General features: G+C 36.6%; 1 protein-coding gene across 1 annotated transcript in view; it reads left to right on the top strand.

The window, feature by feature from the left end:
* Nucleotides 1-21,460, top strand: part of PDE10A (phosphodiesterase 10A) — a 167,048-nt gene that overhangs the window by 78,386 nt on the left and 67,202 nt on the right. Inside the window, exon 3 of the mRNA XM_058802226.1 lies at nt 20,411-20,439. Within this exon, the coding sequence (XP_058658209.1) occupies nt 20,411-20,439 (29 nt within the window). The remainder of the gene's footprint in view (nt 1-20,410; nt 20,440-21,460) is intronic.

The following is a 21,460-nucleotide window of genomic DNA, read 5'->3' as shown; positions in this document are numbered from 1 at the left end:
CTTCTAAGCCTGGTTTCACAAAATCATTTTCTGTGCAGTACTGCTAGTCATATCAGAAAAGAAACAGATGTTCATTTTTGTCATTTCCCAATTTTTTGGTAAATTAGGCCTTGGAGCTTCTTTTATTATCACACTGAGAAATAGATTTTTCACTTTTCTTACACTTTCTCTTCAGTTTACATTTTGAACATTTCTAGATGATCAATATCCTTCTAGAGTGGGCAGTATAAGAGAGATAGTATTTCAATAATGGGTTAATTAAAATTATGTGCAATACAAAACCATTTCCCTCCTGTGCAAGACAGTTCTCCTGAATGTTGTCTGGCCCTGCTGTTCTTTGTTTTCAGATTGTTTCTCTCTTGTAAACTAATCTTTGTTTTTAGAGAAAAAAAATCAAGTCAACAAGAGAAAAAAAATCTCAGTAATTGGCGGAGAGGATTCATTCTGCTGATGTATGTGGAGACTGTATACCCACGTAGCCAACACTTTTTAATAACGATTATTTATGTCAATGTCAGCTAACCTGTTTTACCTGCATTGAAATGGAGTAGGAATGTTCCCATGGTCTGTAAGCTGAGAAAGAAAGAAAGAAATAACAAGGGAATAGTCATTAACTTTTATGGGACTTTTAAATCCAAGTATAGAAGTATTAATTTGATTAATCTTGGCTAGACAAGACCTGTAATCAGAGATTGACCAATAAGGATAAAAAGACAAAATGTAAAATAATTACAGATGTTAGCATTGCTTGTTCTGTCCATTAAATGAGACTTACATCTTTGAGGAAAGAGAGGTATGCAGTCGCACAGTGTGATAGTCTGTTACACCACATGTGCACAAAGAAAGAATATTTATTCATGGATGTTCTGCATGCAAGTAGTGAAAACTCAGTTCAGCAAAGTTCTCAATGTCTTATCCGTATATTATATATGTATAGAAGTTCTGCATCTCTTTTGTATCACAGGAAGTACAGGAAGCCCTGAGGATGAATGAAAATTCATCTTGGAGATGTCTAGTTGGATATAAATGTTAATGCTGTGCTCTAAATGGATGTTTCTCATGTTTCTGTGGGCAGAAGCAATTAATGATATTTGACTTAACCTCATATTGGCTATTAGTGAGGATTTTCAGCAGAAATTTTACTTCTGAAACTGCTCTAATGTCTTAAGGCTTTGAAATCAGGTTGCATACACAGAACACTAAATCACAGACATAGTACGGGCTTATTGAAGACCAAAAAATTTTCAGGGTGTGATTCTGCAGTGATTTAGCTAATCATGATGGTGATTCAGTTACTTTATCTTTTAAAATATCTATGATGAGATGGAATTTTAATCCAGTTCTCCTGTGTTTATCAGATCAGATTTAGTGCAGCTAATCTAAAGTGTGTACTTTTCATGGTGAGTCATAGATACTCCCCTGATTTGTCCCGGTGGCCAGTGGTAGATCAAGTTCTTTGTCCAAAAATTACTACTTCATACTCTTTGTCCTGGCAATGAAATAAATCCTATCAAATATCTTTCAACTAGACTATAATAAACTGATTTTGGATTTTTTTTTGTTTTTATTTTTTTGCATGTTTTATGAACAAAAGTTAAATTATATTGCCACGTTATTCAGCAAGAGGAAGGCCTAAATATGATTTCATTCCCATTGGTTTACTTCTGTGCATTCCCTAATTGCTCCTTCAGGAGATTATACTCGTTTAAATATATTGTAGGAGGAATACATGTATTACACAGGAATGAACACTGTTGCCTCTGCTTAGCTGCCATTGAGTTTTGTTTGTGTCACAAATATTATTCAAATACTTTGAAGGTGTTATTAAGCATGTAGACAGAAATTATTTGGTTCAAAACATGTACTCACATTTCAGACACTAAAAAATCCAAAATCAAGCAAACCCACCAAATTTTGAGATGAACTCTTTTCAGTGACCTTTAGAGAGAAAATATCGGACAGAAAAATCCAGGTATTTGAGAAAAAATCCTCCTGAAGTTTATTGAGGTTCTAAGAACTTGGAAGTGAACCATGGAATTCCTAGACAATTTTCACGACAGAGGACTTCAGTATTCTGAGAGGAATTTTTATTTTCATAAGCTCTCTGAAAAAATGGATGCATACTAGGATAGTAAAACTGCATTTGTCCTGAAAATTAAATCCAGATGCATAGAAATTGTAAAGAATCTCTTGAAGTGTCAGATTAAAAAAAAGGTTTGGTTGATCTTTGCCTCTGAGGCCTAGTTGCATGGCGTGCGACATCTATGAGGTTAAACTGCTTTTTCTTCACACTCAAATATGATCTTGCATCCAAGTTACCATCTGGAGTAGTCCTGGCAGGTGTTGGTCCTCTCATCTGATCACAAATATTGTTTTGGGAAAGTGCAGATTGGCAAGATCCAAGCCATGCTTTGAGTGCAAAGTTAATCAGGACCTGGTGGTATTAGAGTCCTAATTCTACATTACTAATTGCAGCCCTAATTCCTCCATTACTTTAGGCCTAGACTGAATTAGCTATTGCAGCTCAAAGAGGGATGCTAGGATTACAGTGGAAAAATCTGCCATTAGAGCTTGGGAACAAATAGAGAGCTTAGCCAGATGCAAGCAAACAGGAAGCATTATTAAGTCACTGTGGAAATTTGAGGTTAATTTGAAGTTCAGATGCTCTGTACAGGTAATACCACCTCCTCAGGATACATAGAAGAGCAAAGGTAACCAAATGTGTAGATGTCTTTAATCTATATTTCTAGAAGTCCAAAAAACAAGGAAGAAAGCAAGTAATTTTTTTATGTGGATCTCTTTGTTGATACAATATATCAAGCTAACAGTCCCATCAGCACAGCAGAGGGGAACAGTGAACTATTGGACTAGCGCGTGAGGCTTGGAGGAACCACTTCACCTGACTTTATCAATGGTGAATAAACCTGGTTAACAGTCCACTGAGTTTAATTGTGTTTATTTATTTTAATTCTTTAGGCAGTTTGAGCAAAATGTCTGACTGTCAATTATGCCAGAGGAAGAGGTTGTGTGTGGTCATTTTCTCTAGTTCTGAGGGGAATGGCTCTTTTTTTCCCCTGTGCAACACTTAAAGCTCAGATGTAAGGAGGTTTTGCAGGAAATTATAATGGGTTATACAACCAGTATCAGTTGGTGTTGAGCCAATGATAAGTATGAATTTTTTTTATCTAACTATATGACATTTGAAGATGCTTAGTTATGGATCCATGCTATCCATAGATCCTGTGTTCTTTTGTAGGAAGTTTGTGGTTATTGAGGAGGGAGTTAACAAGGTCAGAATTTCTTGCACTGACTAGCTCATCCAGTTCAATTCGGCCACCGCCAATTCTTATAGTGATATTATCTCTTTATAAAGCCTTTCTTGCTTATTGTCTTTACACTATGATGACTTTTGTGGTGCTGCTACCAAACAGAAAGGGATTTTTTATTCTGAAAAAGACCTGAACTCTAGCAGAAGCTTGATAATTATGACTGTAGTGATGAAGACAGTTGACAGATTTACCTTTTCCATAACAGAAGAATGAAGGGCACCCTGCAAAACAAATTGTCTACAGATTTGAAACAACAGGATGTCCTTTTTCACACAACCCATGCCTAAATTATGAACCCATTAGCATAATATATTTGAGATGTTAAAAATGTAAATGGGTTCAAAAAGTGATTAGACACATTCCAAAGAAGAAATACTTCATCAAGAGCTGTTACATACTATGATCCTGATGCAGCCTCCAGCTGAGAAAATTCATAAGCATCTGATTGCTCTGAGGACATACTGGAGTAAGTATACTCTGTACATCTGTAGTCTGTGTTTTCTCTCCTTTTCATACAGGGTAAATTCTTCATGCTCTTTTCCTATTTGCTTTCTAAATGAGCTGTTACTAGCCGTTGTCATAGGCTACAAACTCGAGTAGATGGACTTTTGGTCCAGCAGAATAGGGTCACTATTGTCTGTCATTATGCTTCTCTTATGCTTCTCTGGGATTTATGTACCACCCGTTCTTAGAATTGTGAGTCAGATTGTCTTAACTCATTTGAATATGCTGGAAAAGAAACTGGGTTCTTATAGCACATTGTTTATGGATCTTCTTAGATAAGCTGCAAGAGGTCTTTTCAGTTATAACAATAAGGCATCTTTGAAACTCTTTGGAGATAGCACCTTATTCAGGCTTATGTTAGCTGCAGTACTGAGCTAAATTGTTTTATTCTTTCTTTCAACCTGCAGTATGCAGAGACACCCATAAGTGATGATCTTTGGCTACAGGAAAAAAAGTTTCTCTAGTTGAAATTGCTGAGTAACAGTGATTAAGAGATTTTCTCACATTTTGTTTTTTAATGTGAAGGTAGAATGTTTTGTCTGTTTTATTGTTTGTTCATGTAGCAGGAGGGAGCTCTTTCACAGGGTGCTTGGTCCTTATCCTAACGTGCTGGTTTAATTTCATCTGTCATTAAGTATAGGGAGGTAAAGGGAAAGAAAAAAAGGATGATGGTGTTGATGAGCAACAAGGATTAGGAAATTAATAAGACACAATTCCATAATAGGTGTGGGAGGAGAAATGCCTGTGAATTTTTGAAGAGTTTATAGCAATTGGGTGTAACTGACATCAGGTTTTGGTGACTGGAGTGGGGAGATGGCAACAAACTTGTTACATTTATACTAATTCAGTCCAAGAGGGTTCATTGTGAACACTTGGAAATATCTTCACGATATTTGTATAGCAACAAAGAGATGTTTATTCTGGGGGACTTGCTGGGCTGTGATGTTTGGATTTACCGTACACTCGGGGAGACTTGTCAAAACAACTTTTTAAGCTAGTAAGTACCCAGTGACCCTTCTTTTTAAATCAGAGTTGTCATGATCCACACAGTGAATGCCCTTTTGCAAGAGGAGTTATTTCAAATGGAATTTTAAATTATGAGAATGTGCTTTTTTTGCATTGTATTACCTAGGAAGCCATGTCATTGTGACACCTGCTGGTTTGCCATCATATGTTTCATGGTCAATCATAAATGTCCTTGAAGAATAATCTTAGTTCTCCCTATTGTCTGTTACTTTTCTTAAACAAAATTTTAGTTTTACAGATAATTGTTTTTAGAAATGTTTGCTATTACCAGGTTGTGTTTTACATCTGTTCTCTGGCCAAAACAATTTTTGGAGAAAATAACTGTCATCTCCCCACTTATCAATATGATTGTATTAAAAAAAACACAAATATTTCTGAGGAGTAAAGAGTGGACATAAATCTCTGATACATTTCAGTGTTTGAGGTGGCAGCCAACTGTATACACCAAGTACAGTGAATATATAGATATTCATCCAAGTACAGAGAAAATTGTGCCATGCAATAGAGGAAAATGGCATTTGCAAGTATTTTCTCATGTTCTGAGAGGGTCTTTTCCTTCATCAAAAACTATTGCACTGATTAATAAAAGTTATCAAATTTTGAATCAACACAGTTTGAGCAGGTATAGAAACAATTTTGGCTCTTCAAAATTCACAGTAGGTGTCACAGAACAATATTGTAGAGTCACAAAAACATAGGGAATCACAGAAATACTGTCATTTGTCATGGTCTAGTCCAGCATCTTTTAGTGACCATTTTTAGATCTAAACACTGAGTGAGCTATTGGCCCATGTTGGCAGTTTTGTACTTCACAAATAGGTCTTTGTGATTGGAGAATGCACAGGCTCAAATTCTGGAATAAATACTACCACTGTATGTTTCTACACAGATTTATTTAAACACGGCCAAGATGGCCCTTTTTCATAGGGACATAAACAAGATTCTTTTAAACACACTTTGAAGAAAGTCACCAAAACGAAGACGTTTTTCTGGATCGTATAGGTGATTTGAATGTTTTCTTTGCAGTGTGACAATGGCAATGCAGTTTCTGTTCACAAATGTGGGTAACTTGTTATAATTTGGAATTCAGCATTTTTTAGTTTATCTAGCTGTCCATCAGCTACACGTGGAGATGCTTCTAGAGCACTTCTAGGAAAATACAAGTACTGAGAGAATCTAGCAATATTTCTGGGGGCAGCTTAAAAAAATTAATTGGCTGGGTTTCTGATTGTTAGCAGTGCCAAAACAGTTATTTTAATAGAAACAATGAAAGGAATAAAACTACATACACAGAATCCTCAGGAATAAATGTCATGTTGGAAGTTCAGCTTGTTTCTTTTCCTTTTTCTTCTTGTAAATCTACTTAAAGGGAGAGAATATTTGATTTAGATTTTCTTGATTCTTAATAAATGTGTATAAGATCTTGGATACTACTGGAGTTAAAATAATTGTTTTCCTTTACTTTTGTGGCACATCCTAAAGTAAAAAATTATTTCAAATAGTACGATATTTTCTCTGAAAGTTTTCACAGCTCCACAATTAATTAGCTGAGTTTTTGAAGAGCTCTCTCTTCTACAGACTTAAGAAATTATTGGCTTTTTCTGAGTGATTGTCTTTATGTAGAACTTCAGGCACTGAAATCAACACTCAGTGTCATCTATTAATCTTTGTACCTTATTTTCCTTTTTATAAGTAGGCAGAATGAAGCCTGGTGTTACTAAATTTTCTCTACCTCTCTAGGCTTATAATTTTTAAATATATATTAATATATTTCTTAATTCTAGGATTGTTAGGAGCGGCACAATTTTGCTTGGTTTTCATTCCAAGGTCTGCCATTTCTTTTTACATGTTACAGTAATGGAATGATTTTCCTTGGTCTCAAGGTTCTCTCTGTCTCATGATATGTCCAAATCCCTCAGGTATGGTTATCTCTTACTACTCTTTCTGAAGATGGATTTTCTTAAAGAGTGCAGAAACAGCAGCAATTTTTGTACAGTAATTAGGGGAGATTTGTGTCAGAGACAGGAAGTCAGGAGCTTTCTGACTTCATAAAACTTTGGTGAATTCTGATTCCACTTTTACCTCTTAGGGCAGGAGCTCTTATAAAATATTTTTTTCTGACTGTTTTCATGTCCTTGAGGCTTCATTTGTGCATCTCAAAAGGTTAATGAAAACCTTTGCTGTGGTAAGTGACAAGCTCACACATTTTAATAAGGAGAATAAAGTAAAAGAAGGACAGGCATTTTTTCATTCTTACCAGGACCTCTTTTTGGACATTTGCATCAGATACCACCTTTGGTTTTGAAAATGTTTTTAAAATGTGTCCGGGATCCGAGCCTAGAGGAGAAATCAGAGGAAACTGGCTTGGTAACTCTTGTGTTTGTTAAAGGAAACAGATTAGGAATCCAGAGAAAGTATTGAATTTCTGTTCTGACTTCTCAGTAATCATGTTATCTCAGTCTGACCTTTGCTTTGAAAGTACCTCAGATTAGTTACAAGAGATTGTATTTAGTTAAATGTATTTCATTTGACGTATTTAATCTTTGCAAATTTTCCTCTTAGTGGTTGCACAAAGTCTATGTTGAGTTCCAGATACCAGCATCTATATATACAGGGGAAAAACCCACAAAGTTGCAGTTTGTTTTGTTAATTTTAATAGAAAGGCCTGGGCAAATGCAAAAGCAGAATGTATTTTTTCCATAGAAAAGATATCTGGAAGTCCTTATGACCAGTTGAAATGCTGCAGAAAAATACATGCAGAACAGTGGTGCCTTTCTTTGAGTTGATGATACAAAGTACTTGTTGTTTTGCTCCTAAAACACATCTAAAGATGAAGTCCCTGTGACTGTCTAAAAAGTTACTCTATGCAAAAATTAGGTTTAAAACATTGTCAGTACCTAAGTATTTGCTCCTGCCTTTCATACTGAGCTTGTATCAGAAGAACCCTCCAAACTTGCTTGTAAATCCTCATCTTACTGAGTTCCTGAACAAATACAGAATCTTACAAATTTTCTCACTACTAGTTTCAGCATTTACTAGAAAATTACTGCTCTGAAGATTAGTGTTTCAAAGATACTGTGGCATAATACATGAAAAACTGAGCTGCTCTGTCAGTAGAGAAGCTTAGAAAACAGCTTACCTGCTTATCCCATTACAGCTTACTCATGCTTTTTGTCAACATCCTTGGCAACATTCCCAGTCAAGATAGGGATACGAAGTGGCTTTATCAAGTGGTTTCCTTCTTTCCCTTATGTACTGAAAGGAGAGCCCTTTGGGGAAGCATAGGACGGATGAGAAAAGGACAAAAGCAAGACTACATGTGTGTAGGCTACGGAAAGGAGGAGTGGATTGTGTAATCTCTTGGTGATGGCAGGCTGAGACACTCACCCTTTTCAACTAATTAGCACCCCATAGATGCAAACAAATATGTAGTATTTTTTCCTAATTTTTTTTCTTGCTGTTTTCCATTCCTGTGATGCTACAGGTCCTGGGTTTCTTTGGGCTTAAAGAAAACCTAATTTTTTGGATATAACAAGTTGCATTTTAATTAATAATTCCTGTTTATATTAATATAGCTGTCAAATTAAACCAGCATGCTAGAGTAGGTTTCTAAAAGAATGCACGCAGTTATATACTTGTTTTATGTTTGTGGGAAATCCTTTTATGCATCAAATTAAAGGACACTTGCTAAATTATGTATAGAAAAAGAAGTAAGTTTAGTGACTGGTAATATTTTAAATGAGAACTTTTAAAGTATTTCATAAGGATTTTTAAAGTACTTAATAAGGATTTTTGCTTGTTTTCATAATTACAAAGTGATGTTAAGTAGGAGAACACAGGATTCCATCATTAAAAATTATTTCTGAATATTTAATTTGCTGTGTTTTCTGTGGATCAAATTATGTACAGTATGATTATGACTAGCATTGATCAACTGATAGACTAAATTGAAAGACTGTTTTCCTTTATTTTTGCACTCTAAACTACCTCCCAATATATTGCCAAAAAGAATGTTTCTTTGGGGGCATAACTCCGTCTGCACCACACAACTGGCTGCCAAGTCTTTCCACTGGAAAGCCAGCCGTTATTTTCTACTCTCTGCTGCACAGTAGTGTGCATCCACCCATTTACAGCATTGAGCCTAGCTTTTTATTTTATGTTAATATTTGTATTTGATATTCATAGGAATAAATTTTCTCTAGCCTTGTAGGTCATATTTCTCCCAAAACTGAAATATAATAGGTCCTGTTTTTTTTCAAATGTTTTTGAAAAAGTTGTAGTCTCTAGCAATGAGTTTTTCTTGGAACCGAACACATTTTTACCCTGTCATTGATTTTGTAGGCACACCTTATCCAATTTCATTGCCGTACTACAGTCGGCATGGAAAAAAAAAGTAAATTAGGGAGTAGGTTTGGATTCTTTCAGTATATCTGGAATTGTAATGGAAAAGAAAGTATTAAAGTCAATAATACTGTGTAAATCAGTTACTGGAATCACAGGCATCTTTTAGAACAAGGTTAGGGAATCTGTCGTGCTGTCAAAGCACGTTTCTCTCCATGCTTGTTTTCTACTTGAGATTTGGCTAAATAATTCAAAACTAGGAGTCTGAAGATAATTTTCAATCTTAATGTCCTTCCTCTTTACCTGTTCCTAAAATAGTATCATCTAAATAATCAATCCTAAATCATTTAGATGCAGGATGGACCAAAAGAAAGAGTATACTCAGAGGTATGGCTTAGCAGTGTTTGTCTTGATTGTTAAGAAGTATTTCAAGATTTGAAGAGAATAGTATGAATTCTTACTTAAACCTTTCTCTGCGTGCTCTACAGGTGCCTAAAACATATTAGAGCTTCTTACTTATTCCAGTCCTGTGCAAAAGGAAACTAATAAATAGAAATGAATGTTGATGGGATCATCACGTTCTTTGACTGGAAGAACCCATTAAATCTGGACACCACTGCAACGACTGCATTTTACTAAAGAGGATGTGTCCGTGTTTCCAGCCTGAAGGAAGCTGTAATTGCATTTTGTTTTATTAAATATTAAGCTATTATGTATGAATGAACTTGTCATGTTAAAAAAATTAAGTGGCAATCCTCTTAGCAAAGACAACTTTCAATGCTTCCTTGAAAGTCGTAGGAATCTCAGGCTCCTTTAGTAGGTCTTGAATAGCCCAGTCATTAGGAAACTGAATGCCAATGAATCTTGTCAGCTCAAGTGGTGCTCACTCAGGCCAGAACAATCTTGTTCCCAGGAAATAACTCTGTGGTTGATTTAAGCCTGCACTGTCTGCCCTCAGCTTCCATCCCTGGGTGTGTATATCCAGCCTTTCCCATGCACTGGTCATTTTGCTTATGTAATTGTAGATTATATCTATGGCTCAGCCACAGCTGTAAACTGCCTCAAGGCAGTGGGGAGAGCACAGAGGTGGCAGTTCAGGCTCAAAGTGGTTTCTGCTGGTGTGGACCTGCACCTTGAAAATCCTTTCTAGATAGTTTAATCTCTTCTGGAAAAGAGTTTCAGATATTCTGATCTGAGATGGCATCAGTGTGATCTGATTTAGTAATAGACAAACATTGACAAAACACTGGATATGGTTTAGGTAATAGAATCACAGAATGGTTTGGTTTAGAAGGAGCCTTAAAGATCATCTAGTTCCAAGCCCTCTGCTGTGGGCAGGGACACCTTTCACGAGACCAGGTTGCTCAGAGCCCCATCCAGCCTGGCCTTGAATACTTTCAGGGATGGCAGACTCTCAGTTTATCAAGGTGGCTTGTTCCAGTGCCTCCTCACCCTCTCAGTAAAGAATTTCTTTATCATGTAAAATCTAAACCAACTCTCATTTCAAATCCATTCCCCCTTGTCCTGTCGCTACAGGCTCTTGTAAACAGTTTCCTTCCATCTTTCTTGTTGCCTTCCTTCAGGTACTGGAAGGCTGCAATAATGTAAACCCAAAATCTTTTTTCCAGTTTGAAAAAATTGCCAATTCTTTTAACCTTTCCTTATATGAGAGGTGCTCCATCCCTCCACTCAACTTGGTGGTCCTCCTCTGGACTCACTTTAACAGATCAATGTTGTCTTGTGGTAATGGATCCCTCAAAAGAAAACGTGCCATACAATTCTTTAAACTCTGGAGAAAGATTTGTGCTTTGAAATTGTACACGTCCGTTTTTGAGTCATTTTCCATGCAGGTATCAAAGCAAGGACTTTCCAAGAATGATGTGCTAGACTGAGTAAAATAAGCACAGAGAGGACAGGGTGCTTAAAGGAGTTAAACATTAACACAGATTGTACTAATAAAAGTTGCAGAGAGAAGTGGTGTGCATTGGAATAAATCTGCACATATGGGAGCTGGTATATATTAATTTGGAGTGAAAGTTGAATTTTCAGTTTGTTAGCTATCTCTTTTTATAGTAAATCCATTTTGGCACATTTTGAAGGTGACAGGAATTTGCATCTTATTCAAGTTAATTAGAATCCTAACAGACACCACTTTACCAAGTCAAGACATTGCTGTGTCTCGAAGAAAGACAATAGAAAGTAAGGCAATCAATTACAAATGAGTGATTCCAAAGTGAATTCAGTGTAGGCTAAGAATTCAAAATAGAGAAGTGCGGGTAAAGAAACTCAGGTATCAAATAAGCCAGTGTGGCACAGCATTTAAAAGCACTGACCTATGTGCTAGATGAATTTGGCTGGCCTTTTGTTCATTTCCTAAGAATATCACCTCAGAGAATAACATTTCTATGTGCATTATTTCTGGAGCAATTTTATTCTTACTTATTGTACATCATAGTATCAATTTTATATATGCATTTAAAGAAAAGCAAATGTAACAGGCTTTTTCCCTTTCAGCTGTCTTAGAGACTGTCAAACTTGAAGTCCTTTTTATAGAATTCAGGCTCAGAATGCATGGAGTAACTTGGAAGTGACCCTGGAAAATAAATTATTGTTTTATAGAGCTTTTTTCTGCATTTCTTTTGTGCTTTTGTTTTATTTGGCATATTTGTTTTTGTATACTAACTCATAAATGTGATTTTATAACCCTTATTGGTACTTTTATGCTATTTTGAATCCAGCAGCTTTATTTGCAATATTGCTGTCTTTTTTTGTATAGTTAGTGTTGTCTAATGAACTTATAAATACTTCACTCTACTAGAATTTTAATAATGCCGTCTGTTCACTTGATGGAAAATGGCAAAGCACACTGAAGCGACTACCTTTCTTTTTCTTCTTGACAGCTGTATTTTTAAAGCTTATGATTTAAGTTTCCAGCATTCTTTTTTCATAAACAGTAGCAGTGAACAATATTGGAAACAAAAGGATTTTTTTTTTTTTGCAAATCTTACCTTGTGACTTATGTGTCTGGCTTTCTTTAGATGCAGTTTGAGTTTTTTTGATCTGTGTAAACAGCATGTTTTTTTTTTTTTACTGGATCTCGTTTTCCACCATGGCAGAAAGTAAAATAATCCTAGAGAGGTCATCACCGTTCGTAGCATCTGACGTCTTTGTCCAAGCTGTTTGCTCTTCCTGGCATCTTTGTCCCTCTCTCCTTGCATGTCCTCTTGAAACTATTTTGAAAGTATTTTGCTCTTCTTTGGGCTTTCAGTCTTGCTTTATTTAATTATGTTAATGTTTGTGTTTTGAAGCGCCAGCGTATTATGTAGTTATTAGGCTGTTCCCTTTGGTGTAATGTTTGGTGACTTAATCTCACTCCTGCAGTTAGTTGGCAAAACAAATGGCCTGATGTCTAGAAATGGTCAGGTCCCCCAGCAGCTTCTGGGGGAGTCAGTGCTGCATGTGAAAATTGGGTGGCCTTGTATGTATGCCTGAGTAGATGTCAGACCCAAATGTGTTAATTAACACAGCTCTGGTGTTTCTGAACTAGGTAGATGTAGTATATAAAGAAGTGTCTAAGAAGCAGTTGTATCACGGGATTTGTTTTTCCAAATTCCTCATCCTAGTAGTTGTGTGATGCTTGCTTACGTAAGGAACTCGTGTTGGTGTTGACAGAGCTCTGTGGCAGGCCTGATGAAGGAATTTGGGAAGAACGATGCTGTAACTGACAAATTTTGCAATTCCTCAATCATGACTGTTTCAAAACTATTTTGAAGGCATGGTGAGAAGGGACTTAGATTATGAATTACCCTTTTCATACTTGCAGGAATAGATTTCTCGCTTGGTTGCTGGCTCTCAGTGTGCGATCATTAGTAGTTCTCTGAGATTGACAATTTGGGAGATAGACACAGCTCCTTATCCCAGCAGGCGGCAACTACAGCCGTGCTGAAGAGGTGCGGCTTGCTCTGGTTCCCTTTATTCCACCGACAGAAGTGGTACTTCCACTTTCTCTTACTGCTGTGTTAGATATAGTTTATTAGCTTTCCAGCTGATTTCTTTATGTATTTCCTGATTTCTTATTAAGTATTTCAATTAATTTACCATCTGCATTGGATTTTGTTAGTTAAATAAAAAATGCACATGAAAGTAATTTTGTCTTGCATGAACACATCCAGTTCTTCATTTACTCTAAGCTTGTAGATGTGAATTTGCATTTTTCCTTTGGATATTGCTTGTTTTTTTTTCCTTTTTTTTTTCCCTACCAAATTCCTTCTGAAATTTCCAGTTTAATCCCTTCTCTGTGTGTAAGTCACATTTGCCTTGCAACCCCTAAGGAAGGGATGATTTCTGTCACCAAGTGTTTCTCATATTCCTAATTGCAGAGATACTGTGATTTATCTCCCTTTCTTATGGTTTAATGATTCAAGGAGTTAGATTCTTATGATGGGACTGTCATCAGTGCCTGATAGTACAGCCAGCCCTCAGTTTGAAGCCTGTGTCAAAGTTTCTGTACTGAAAGTTGGCATGCAGTACATTTGTTGGCATAGTGGAGCATGTGGATGTGCTGGTGGGCATATGCAGAAATCATCAGTCCACTGAGGACTGAGTTCTACCTGTAAATGTTTGTGGAACCTCCTCTTGGAGAACCAGTCTGGGTCAAAGGATAATCTGGATGCTGACGTGCCAAGGCATTTAATATCTCCTGATGCATGTGAACCGCTGGGTGCTGGGACTTTGTGATGTGTTCTGGTGTTGGAGTGTCTGATGTTGGCTGTTCCAGCATGTCCTGGAGGTACACAAGACCAGTCAGAGCTATATAAACAGAGCTTCATTGGAAACACTCTTGTTTTCAGCCAGGGACAACTGGTATTTGTCACATTTTTATCTTGTCTTTTAGTAAGCTCACTGGTCAATAGCCTTCCTCAATTACTTCACATAACCTTAATATCATCTTAGGGTTTCACAAGTGGCTGAGTTTCTACAACTTAGTGCATGATCATTGTCATGTGAGCAGTGAGAATCGGCAGAGTAAATCAACACACCTACTCATCATTGGGGTATTTAACTTCCTTTCATTTCAAGGAATTGGGTACCAGACTGCTTTGGAGATTTTTTTTTAAATCATAGTGCATGTATCCCTGCCTGGAAACTTTTCTAAATCTGGCCTAGCATGTTTAATACTGCACCTGCTATTAGAGAGAGGTAAATTTTTCCTTTGTTCAAATGTCAGTAGAAGAATACTGAAAACCACAGCAGCTTGGGTTTTTTTGTTGTTGTTGTAGAGCAGCCAAAAAGATAGTTTTTAAAATTATTTTTTTCTTGTATCATTCCTGTGAACTATAATTATCTGTCATTATAAAATCTTTTTAGAATAAAACTGACTACTTCAGGAATTCGTAAGGTGCAGTCATTATCTTTCACGGAGAACTGTCTATAATTTTGTAGTTATATATTCTGTTCCTTTCCACACACTGAAGATATAATTTTATATATTTTTTAGCAGTCTTCTCATTGCAAGCAAAATGTTTTACTCACAGTGGTGGTACTGATAAGTAGTAAATAGTTCAATCTTCTCTTGGTTTCAATCTGTTCATCGTGTTAGTGTAACATGTCATTTTTCAAAGACTCTAAAGTCATGAATTATCTGCACATCATTATTCTGTAATATTCAACTCAGTCACTGAGAGCTTGATTATGATTACTAACAAATCAGCTGAAATGTCCTAAAAGCAAAAAGGCTTAATTTGTAAATTTTAATCTGTCTTTTTCATCTTAAGGTTTTTTTCTTGATTAATTTAAATATTTTTTTAGTTTCTTCGTTTTCAATCTCCGGAGTAAAGTAAATAAAATACATCACTTATCCAAATGTACTAGCGTTGTAGTTACAGTATGGTTTCTTCAGAGGGATTGAAATGATTCCCCTGACATAAATGTTTCACACTGGATCGCTGCACCCTCTCATGTGGTATCCTATCCTCTCAAGCTCTAATGATCCCTTACCCTTGTTGACGTTAGCAGACTTTTCCTCTGGGGCATTTTCTTTTGTTTCTTTTGTCAGCTGTTCTAAAGAGAAGAAAACTACTCTGTCTTGATACATCTGCAAATTCTGAGTATGTTACTACAAAGTTCAGTAACATGACAGTTCTTTTCAATGTAGTTAGAGGTGCGGAAAGACAAAAATCAGGCAGGCTGCGAAGCTTCCTGTTCTACTTTTGATTCTCTATAGCGATAAACAGTGAAATCTGAAAATTTTAAACAACTTATTCAGAGTTCAATAGCTTACAGTTTTATTACATGGACATGTTTTTCCCCCAAAAAACATCTTTTATGTTTCTAAATGGAAGGGAGACAAGAATACAGTGATCAAAAAGGTAGTGATAAGAACAAAATAGAAATAATTAAAAGCGAAAAGTTCACTAAAAATGTTGGTATCTGATTCTCTGTCTCCCCAGGGTAAGTGAAATATTACATGGTTCCAAACACGTGTAAGATTATTATGTTGTCTTGCTGTCACTGAGCCATATGCAGTATTTCCTACTCCAGAAGCTTACAATCTGCTGAAATTTCTTGGTCTGTTTGGGCCAACAATCTTGGAAGCCTTGCTCCATGCCAGGGATGGGGAACCTCAGGGTACTGAGCTGTGTGATCCCATCCCTTGCCTTGTTGGGCTCAGAGTGGGCTGTATATGGATGTTGGGAAAGCAGGAGGAAGTGCCTTTACTTATAGTTCCCCAGGCATCTTATCAGTTGGGAACAGGTGTTCATGGTCTAGGAATAAACAAACTAAACTCCAGAGGCCCAGCAGGGTCCAGAAGATGTGCATGTTTTTAAAATATCCAAATGTCTTGCAGTGGACAAGATCCAATGGGGCTTTCTCAGGTTGCTGGAGCTTCGTAGGACCTGCTTTAAGCAGTGTTCTCTTTTAATAATCTCTTTCAGCTCTGAATCACTATATATTACAGAAATGCCATGACATTTAATACAAGAAAGCATTTCTGTTTTCCAATCCATGCTGTAGAGGTTCTATTGATCTTAGCGCAATTGCTTAAGGTATATGTCTGAGTAGTATTTGAGCCAACGGCAATGTAATATTTTCCTTCTCTTTGAAAACACCTGCTGAATGCAATAAAACTTTGACTTTGAAGTTCGAATTTGGTATTTGAAAAATATTCAAGAGTGAAGAGGCATCTTTATTCAAAAGTGAGAGAACAAATTAGTAGTGATACTGTTCTTTCTTAGATACATTGAAATTGGGTTGCTACTGGATGAGAGTCTTCTTTCACCAAACGTGCTAATGTGACATGTAAGCAATTTTAAAGAAAGCTGCAGTGCAGCTATTGGACTGAAAGCCAGGCAGAATTATGTTTCAGAGAAGAAAAGCAGTAATTAAGAGCATAAAGGTGTAGCTGCAAATGGGTAAGTATGAAATGATGAACTGCTTTACATACTCTCCAGCCCATTGTCTTGTGGCTGCATTCAGTAATAAACAATGGTGATTGCACCTTGCTGACTGATAATATAGATGAACGAACCAGTTTAACACTCTTGTCATTCAACAGCCCTGTTGAATAGGATATGAAGTCATCGGCTAATTACCATAAAGCACAATTGTACACTTTCTTGGTAAAGCATATTTACTGCTGGAAACTATTAAGTTTCTGCCTGATGGTCAGAGCCCAGGTTCCAACATGATTTTTGCTGAGGTGTATTAAACTTGAGACTTCTGTTGAATTTTATGGAGCTTTTAGCAGATGTGGAAAGGCCCTCCTTGGATTAGTTGAAGTTGCCACGTACATTTTGCAGTTGAGGATTTTTATGATCGTGGATGTATAGGTGTGGAGCTACCATTCATCGTATGTTTTGTACTAAGTAATTAAGTACTTTGTACTTAATTGCTTAAGTACTAAGCAATTTTGGTAATAGAAAAAAACCTGTGATCTTGCTCATGCTTTCCTGTTCTCACAAGGACTGGTGACACTTTCAGAAGATGCCTTTTGGAAGTTTTCTGGCCAGAATAAGCCATCCTGCAAAATTGCTCCAACTGCTTCATCAGTTTAGTATGGGCTAAGACCATAGAAAATAATAAGCTTCCAAATTTACCAGATTTAGGTATGTCTAATGAAGTCAAGTGCTCAGTCTCCTGAATCCTATTGTGTGTAGTGCCCTGTTTGCTTATGTGAAAAGGAGTGAATTAAAATTTTAGGACACCTGGCAGACAATATGTTTCTCTGCTTACCATCTGCAGTGAAGTCTTGGTTCAGGCCTTATTTATTGTCTGTTGCATGTTACTAAAGAAGAGTAAGAATGGAGCATCATTTTTCAGGAGCTTAAAAATAACAGTGTAGATCTTCTTGTTCATGTAAAAGAGCTAGAATTCATGTTTTGTCCTGCTTCAGGGAAAGAAACAGTGTGCCACCAGAGATCAATCTAATGAAAATGCCCTTACAATGTCTAGGCCTACGTTTAAACAAACTAAATCAGTTTTCTGTGAAGTAACACAACAAGTGCTTCTGAATTGTGAGGTAAATCCAGATTTTCAAATCCTGTTGAAAATCAGGAGTAGCATTCAGGTGCCCTTAATGAGATTTTGCATTAAGCAAGAATGTTTTTGAGTGATGGCTTGAAATGTCTGTTGCATATGTGTGATAGTTACTGCTTTAGGAAACCCACTCTCAGCTGAGGTATCTTTGAAAGATCCTACAAATGCAGTGGAGACAGAAGCTGCCAGATTCAAGATGTCTAAAATAAGGATGCAAATTGCAATTAAAATAGACTGACCAATTTCATCTGACTGATGCCATTCTACTGCAGAGATTAAGTAAACCTTTATTTCAGGGTGGTGAGATCAGTCTTACCCAACCTACACAAATTGATGTGGAGTTTCTATTGATCTATAGGTGTATGACACTTTTCAAGGTAAAAAAAATGAGCAAATATGTCCCTGCTGGTCTAATCGCATTGCGAGCAACTTGTGTCTTATTATTTGAAGCCTAAAGCAAATTTTGAAAAGGAAAATTATTAGGTCAATCGGACATCTGCTGTGTGGGAAAACATTCCTTAGGAAACTGTGACTGTAGACCTCTCTGGGATCTCAAACAGAATTAATCCTAAGCATTTGTTTGCTGTCATCAATGAAATTAGTGTACCAGCAACAGTATTTAACTACACCAGAAAACTACCAGAAAAAAAAGAACAGTCTAAGACCAGGGAGAAAGTTGATATTATTTTTGCAGAAGAGTTCCTGTGATAAAACTAACTGGGCATTAAAATCATTGCTTTCATGGTTGATACCTCAAAATTTCATGTCTGAGATGTTGAAAACTTTCTTTGCATTAAAATTTTCTTTGTGACTGCACTGGTTTAGCATCTTGCAACTTCTTGGCCTTTGTTTTGTTTTTAAAAATGCATGCATAGAAATCCATGTATGAAATGGGATTTTATTTTTTTTAAATGTGCTTCAGAGATGGAGCCTTCAGAATCACAGGCTCAATGAATAAGGTGAATAGAGGGAATCCGATGAAATACATAGTGCGCAGATGCAAAATAAAATAGCTTTTCTGGTATTATGTATTTGAACTGTGGAGCTCATAGCATTTTGAGAATGCTAAAGACTGATGACGAGGGTTTAATAACCAGCCAAACAAAATCTAACACCCCTCCTACCCCACAAAAGTGTGAGGAAGAAAACCCCATCCTTTAAACAGAAAAGCGTCACCAGTGATTGAAGAAATGTTTGATCGGTCGGTTACTGAAAACTGAGCATACACTCCCAAGGAAAGTGTCATGTCATCCCTCTGTTTTCTGTTGCTCAGTGTCAGAAATCAGGTAATAGGAGAGAGGCATTTTGAGTGTAGCTCTGGCTGTTCTTGTAACTGGTATGAAGATTTGCCTGGTTCAGGAAGATAACATCACTGAATGTGGCAGAGCATGTGTTGCACATTGCACTGCAATCAACAGAACTGCCTTAAATAGGCAAATTAAGTCTGTGTTCTGCATGTGTGAATTAGTGGCATATCATTTGACTAGGATTAAGAGGACACTAATACTCATTCGCTCACAGTTGTGAAATATATTATTTTCCTTGGCACCACTCAATTTTGAGGGGAAATCTGTATTGCTGTAGCGAATTCCTTCATCAGAAATTGTGTGTTAAATGTGTTTGCTAGAAAATCTGAGGGTTTCAAACTTTGTTGTTTAAAAGTTCATCTTAAGTGGCAAGATATGAAGCGCCTTGGACAAATATAAGTATATGGTATTTTCTGTGAGATTAAATCTATTTCCTGACTGAATTTTAATTTCCGAAGTATAGTAATTTGACTCCTTGGAACAAATAAAAGGTTGAAATTAGTTGTCTTCATGTTTTCAGAAACAACTAACCAACTGGAGGTTTATAAAGGTGCTTTTAAGCTACTTTTGGTGTGGCTAAACTGAAAGTTAGAAACTCCTCCTGTGGCAGATGTATTCTTGCTGTGTAGCTGTGCTCCTTTCATTTTCAGAAATACTACTCAATGTTTTAGCTCTGATATTGTACCTATGTTTATTTATGTGTATTAAACTTATTAAAAATGCATGAAAATCTGTTTGCATTTGAAAGGACAAAAAATTATAGCTTGTGTACATATATATATATGTATGTATGTATATATAATCTTGTAATCTATTTTCTTTTAGCATGTTATGCCAGAACATCTGTGATATTCTTCTTTAGTTATGGCTACAAGGTTTTTTTTCCACGTCCAAAGAAGTCAACATGACTAGCATCTTTGCTATTAGAACTAGAACTTTGATATTAGGTTTAAGTCTGCTCACTAGCTTCCTTGTAGGATGTTGGTGACATATATTTGTTAGTAAAGGCCTTTAATTCTCAGAATATGCAGTACTAATAATACCCTTACTGAATTGGAATATAAACGTAGAGTTTAGTGTTTTTATTGTTTTCCCTCTGAATTCTGAAATGTATGTAATGTTATATTCTTATTAAGTCAAGATAGAATCCCTAAATACTTTATCCTAATTTCAGTTGATTTTTAGCTTTAGAAGCTTTTAAGAGATTGTCAATGAAAGCCAATCTCAGGATATTTCAATCACTTGGTTAAACCGTATTAGGAAAGTTTTGTACAAATGTGCAAAAATAATTTGAAGTTTTTTATCTTGTTCTTCACTCGGTGTGGAAACTTCCCAGAGTGCCTAATTGTTTGGTTTGTTTCCTTTTAGATGAAACGGCTCCTAAGGAAGTCAGCAGGGTAAGTGCTGCTCTCTATCCCCTCTAAAAACACATGCCCCACTGTTCACTTGAGATGATTTTTCCATAGAGTCTGATCAAGATTTATCTCTATTCCCTGGTTATAGTGGATCTCCAGAGGAAAAAATGCTGTACAGACTGTCTAGAGAACAGTTAATAAGGAAAATAAATATTAAGAACACTTGATTGGCTGTAAATAAATTGAAGGGTATTTTGCATTAGAGTTCTCCCAGTGCTATTTTCATGATCCAGTTTTAAAAAGGTACTTCATGGAAACCAGGAAATTCATGGGACTTTGAGCAAACATCAGACTATTTAATCAGTGTAACTGCCTCAATAAGTGGCAAGCATAGAAAGGGAAGAAAAATGCCCTATTTAATAACTCCCTTTTGAGATGTGGCATGATACAATGAGTTAAATTCTCTTATTTAAAATATTTTGCAGTGGTCTGCATGAAATGTAGTGTAAAATCCTAAAAAACCACATTCAGTAATAGACTCCCAACCCTAGCCTTACATCTGATTGACACTGTGTCTTGCAGAATATCTGTCTGTGACTGAGGACTAATTACAGGGATCTGTTAGGAGTGAGTGCCTTTGCTGTGAATGAGAAAATTTCAGTTCAGGATAGTCTGTTGTTCCCCATGGGCCCAGACATCCTGAGGGACCCCATAAGATGGGAGAGCCCTTACGACTTTCCAAAATGGAATCATAGTCCTGGTTTGGTCTCCTTCTTGAACGTCTTGCATAAACTATTTCATGTTCCCAGGAGGAGCACAGTAGTGTCAGACACATATTAAAACCAGGGCAGGTTGAAAGACTGCAAAAACTGGCTGGATGCTCTTGCACTCAGTAGAAGTCCTTTGGAAAATGCTAGAATGTGGAAGGAGTGGAGAACTAAGGCTGGTAGTGGAAATCTCAGTTTTGTAACCCTGTGAGCAGTGGGCTGGGATGAGGGGGAACAGAAGTTCACCTCATATGTGCCTACAAGAAAGAGATTTGGTGTTGTCTAAAAATGAGTTC

Source organism: Ammospiza caudacuta, chromosome 3, assembly GCF_027887145.1.
Source record: "Ammospiza caudacuta isolate bAmmCau1 chromosome 3, bAmmCau1.pri, whole genome shotgun sequence".
Classification (NCBI taxonomy): Eukaryota; Metazoa; Chordata; class Aves; order Passeriformes; family Passerellidae; genus Ammospiza; species Ammospiza caudacuta.
Note: the sequence above shows the minus strand (reverse complement) of the source record. Positions and strands in the feature narration are given on the sequence as shown.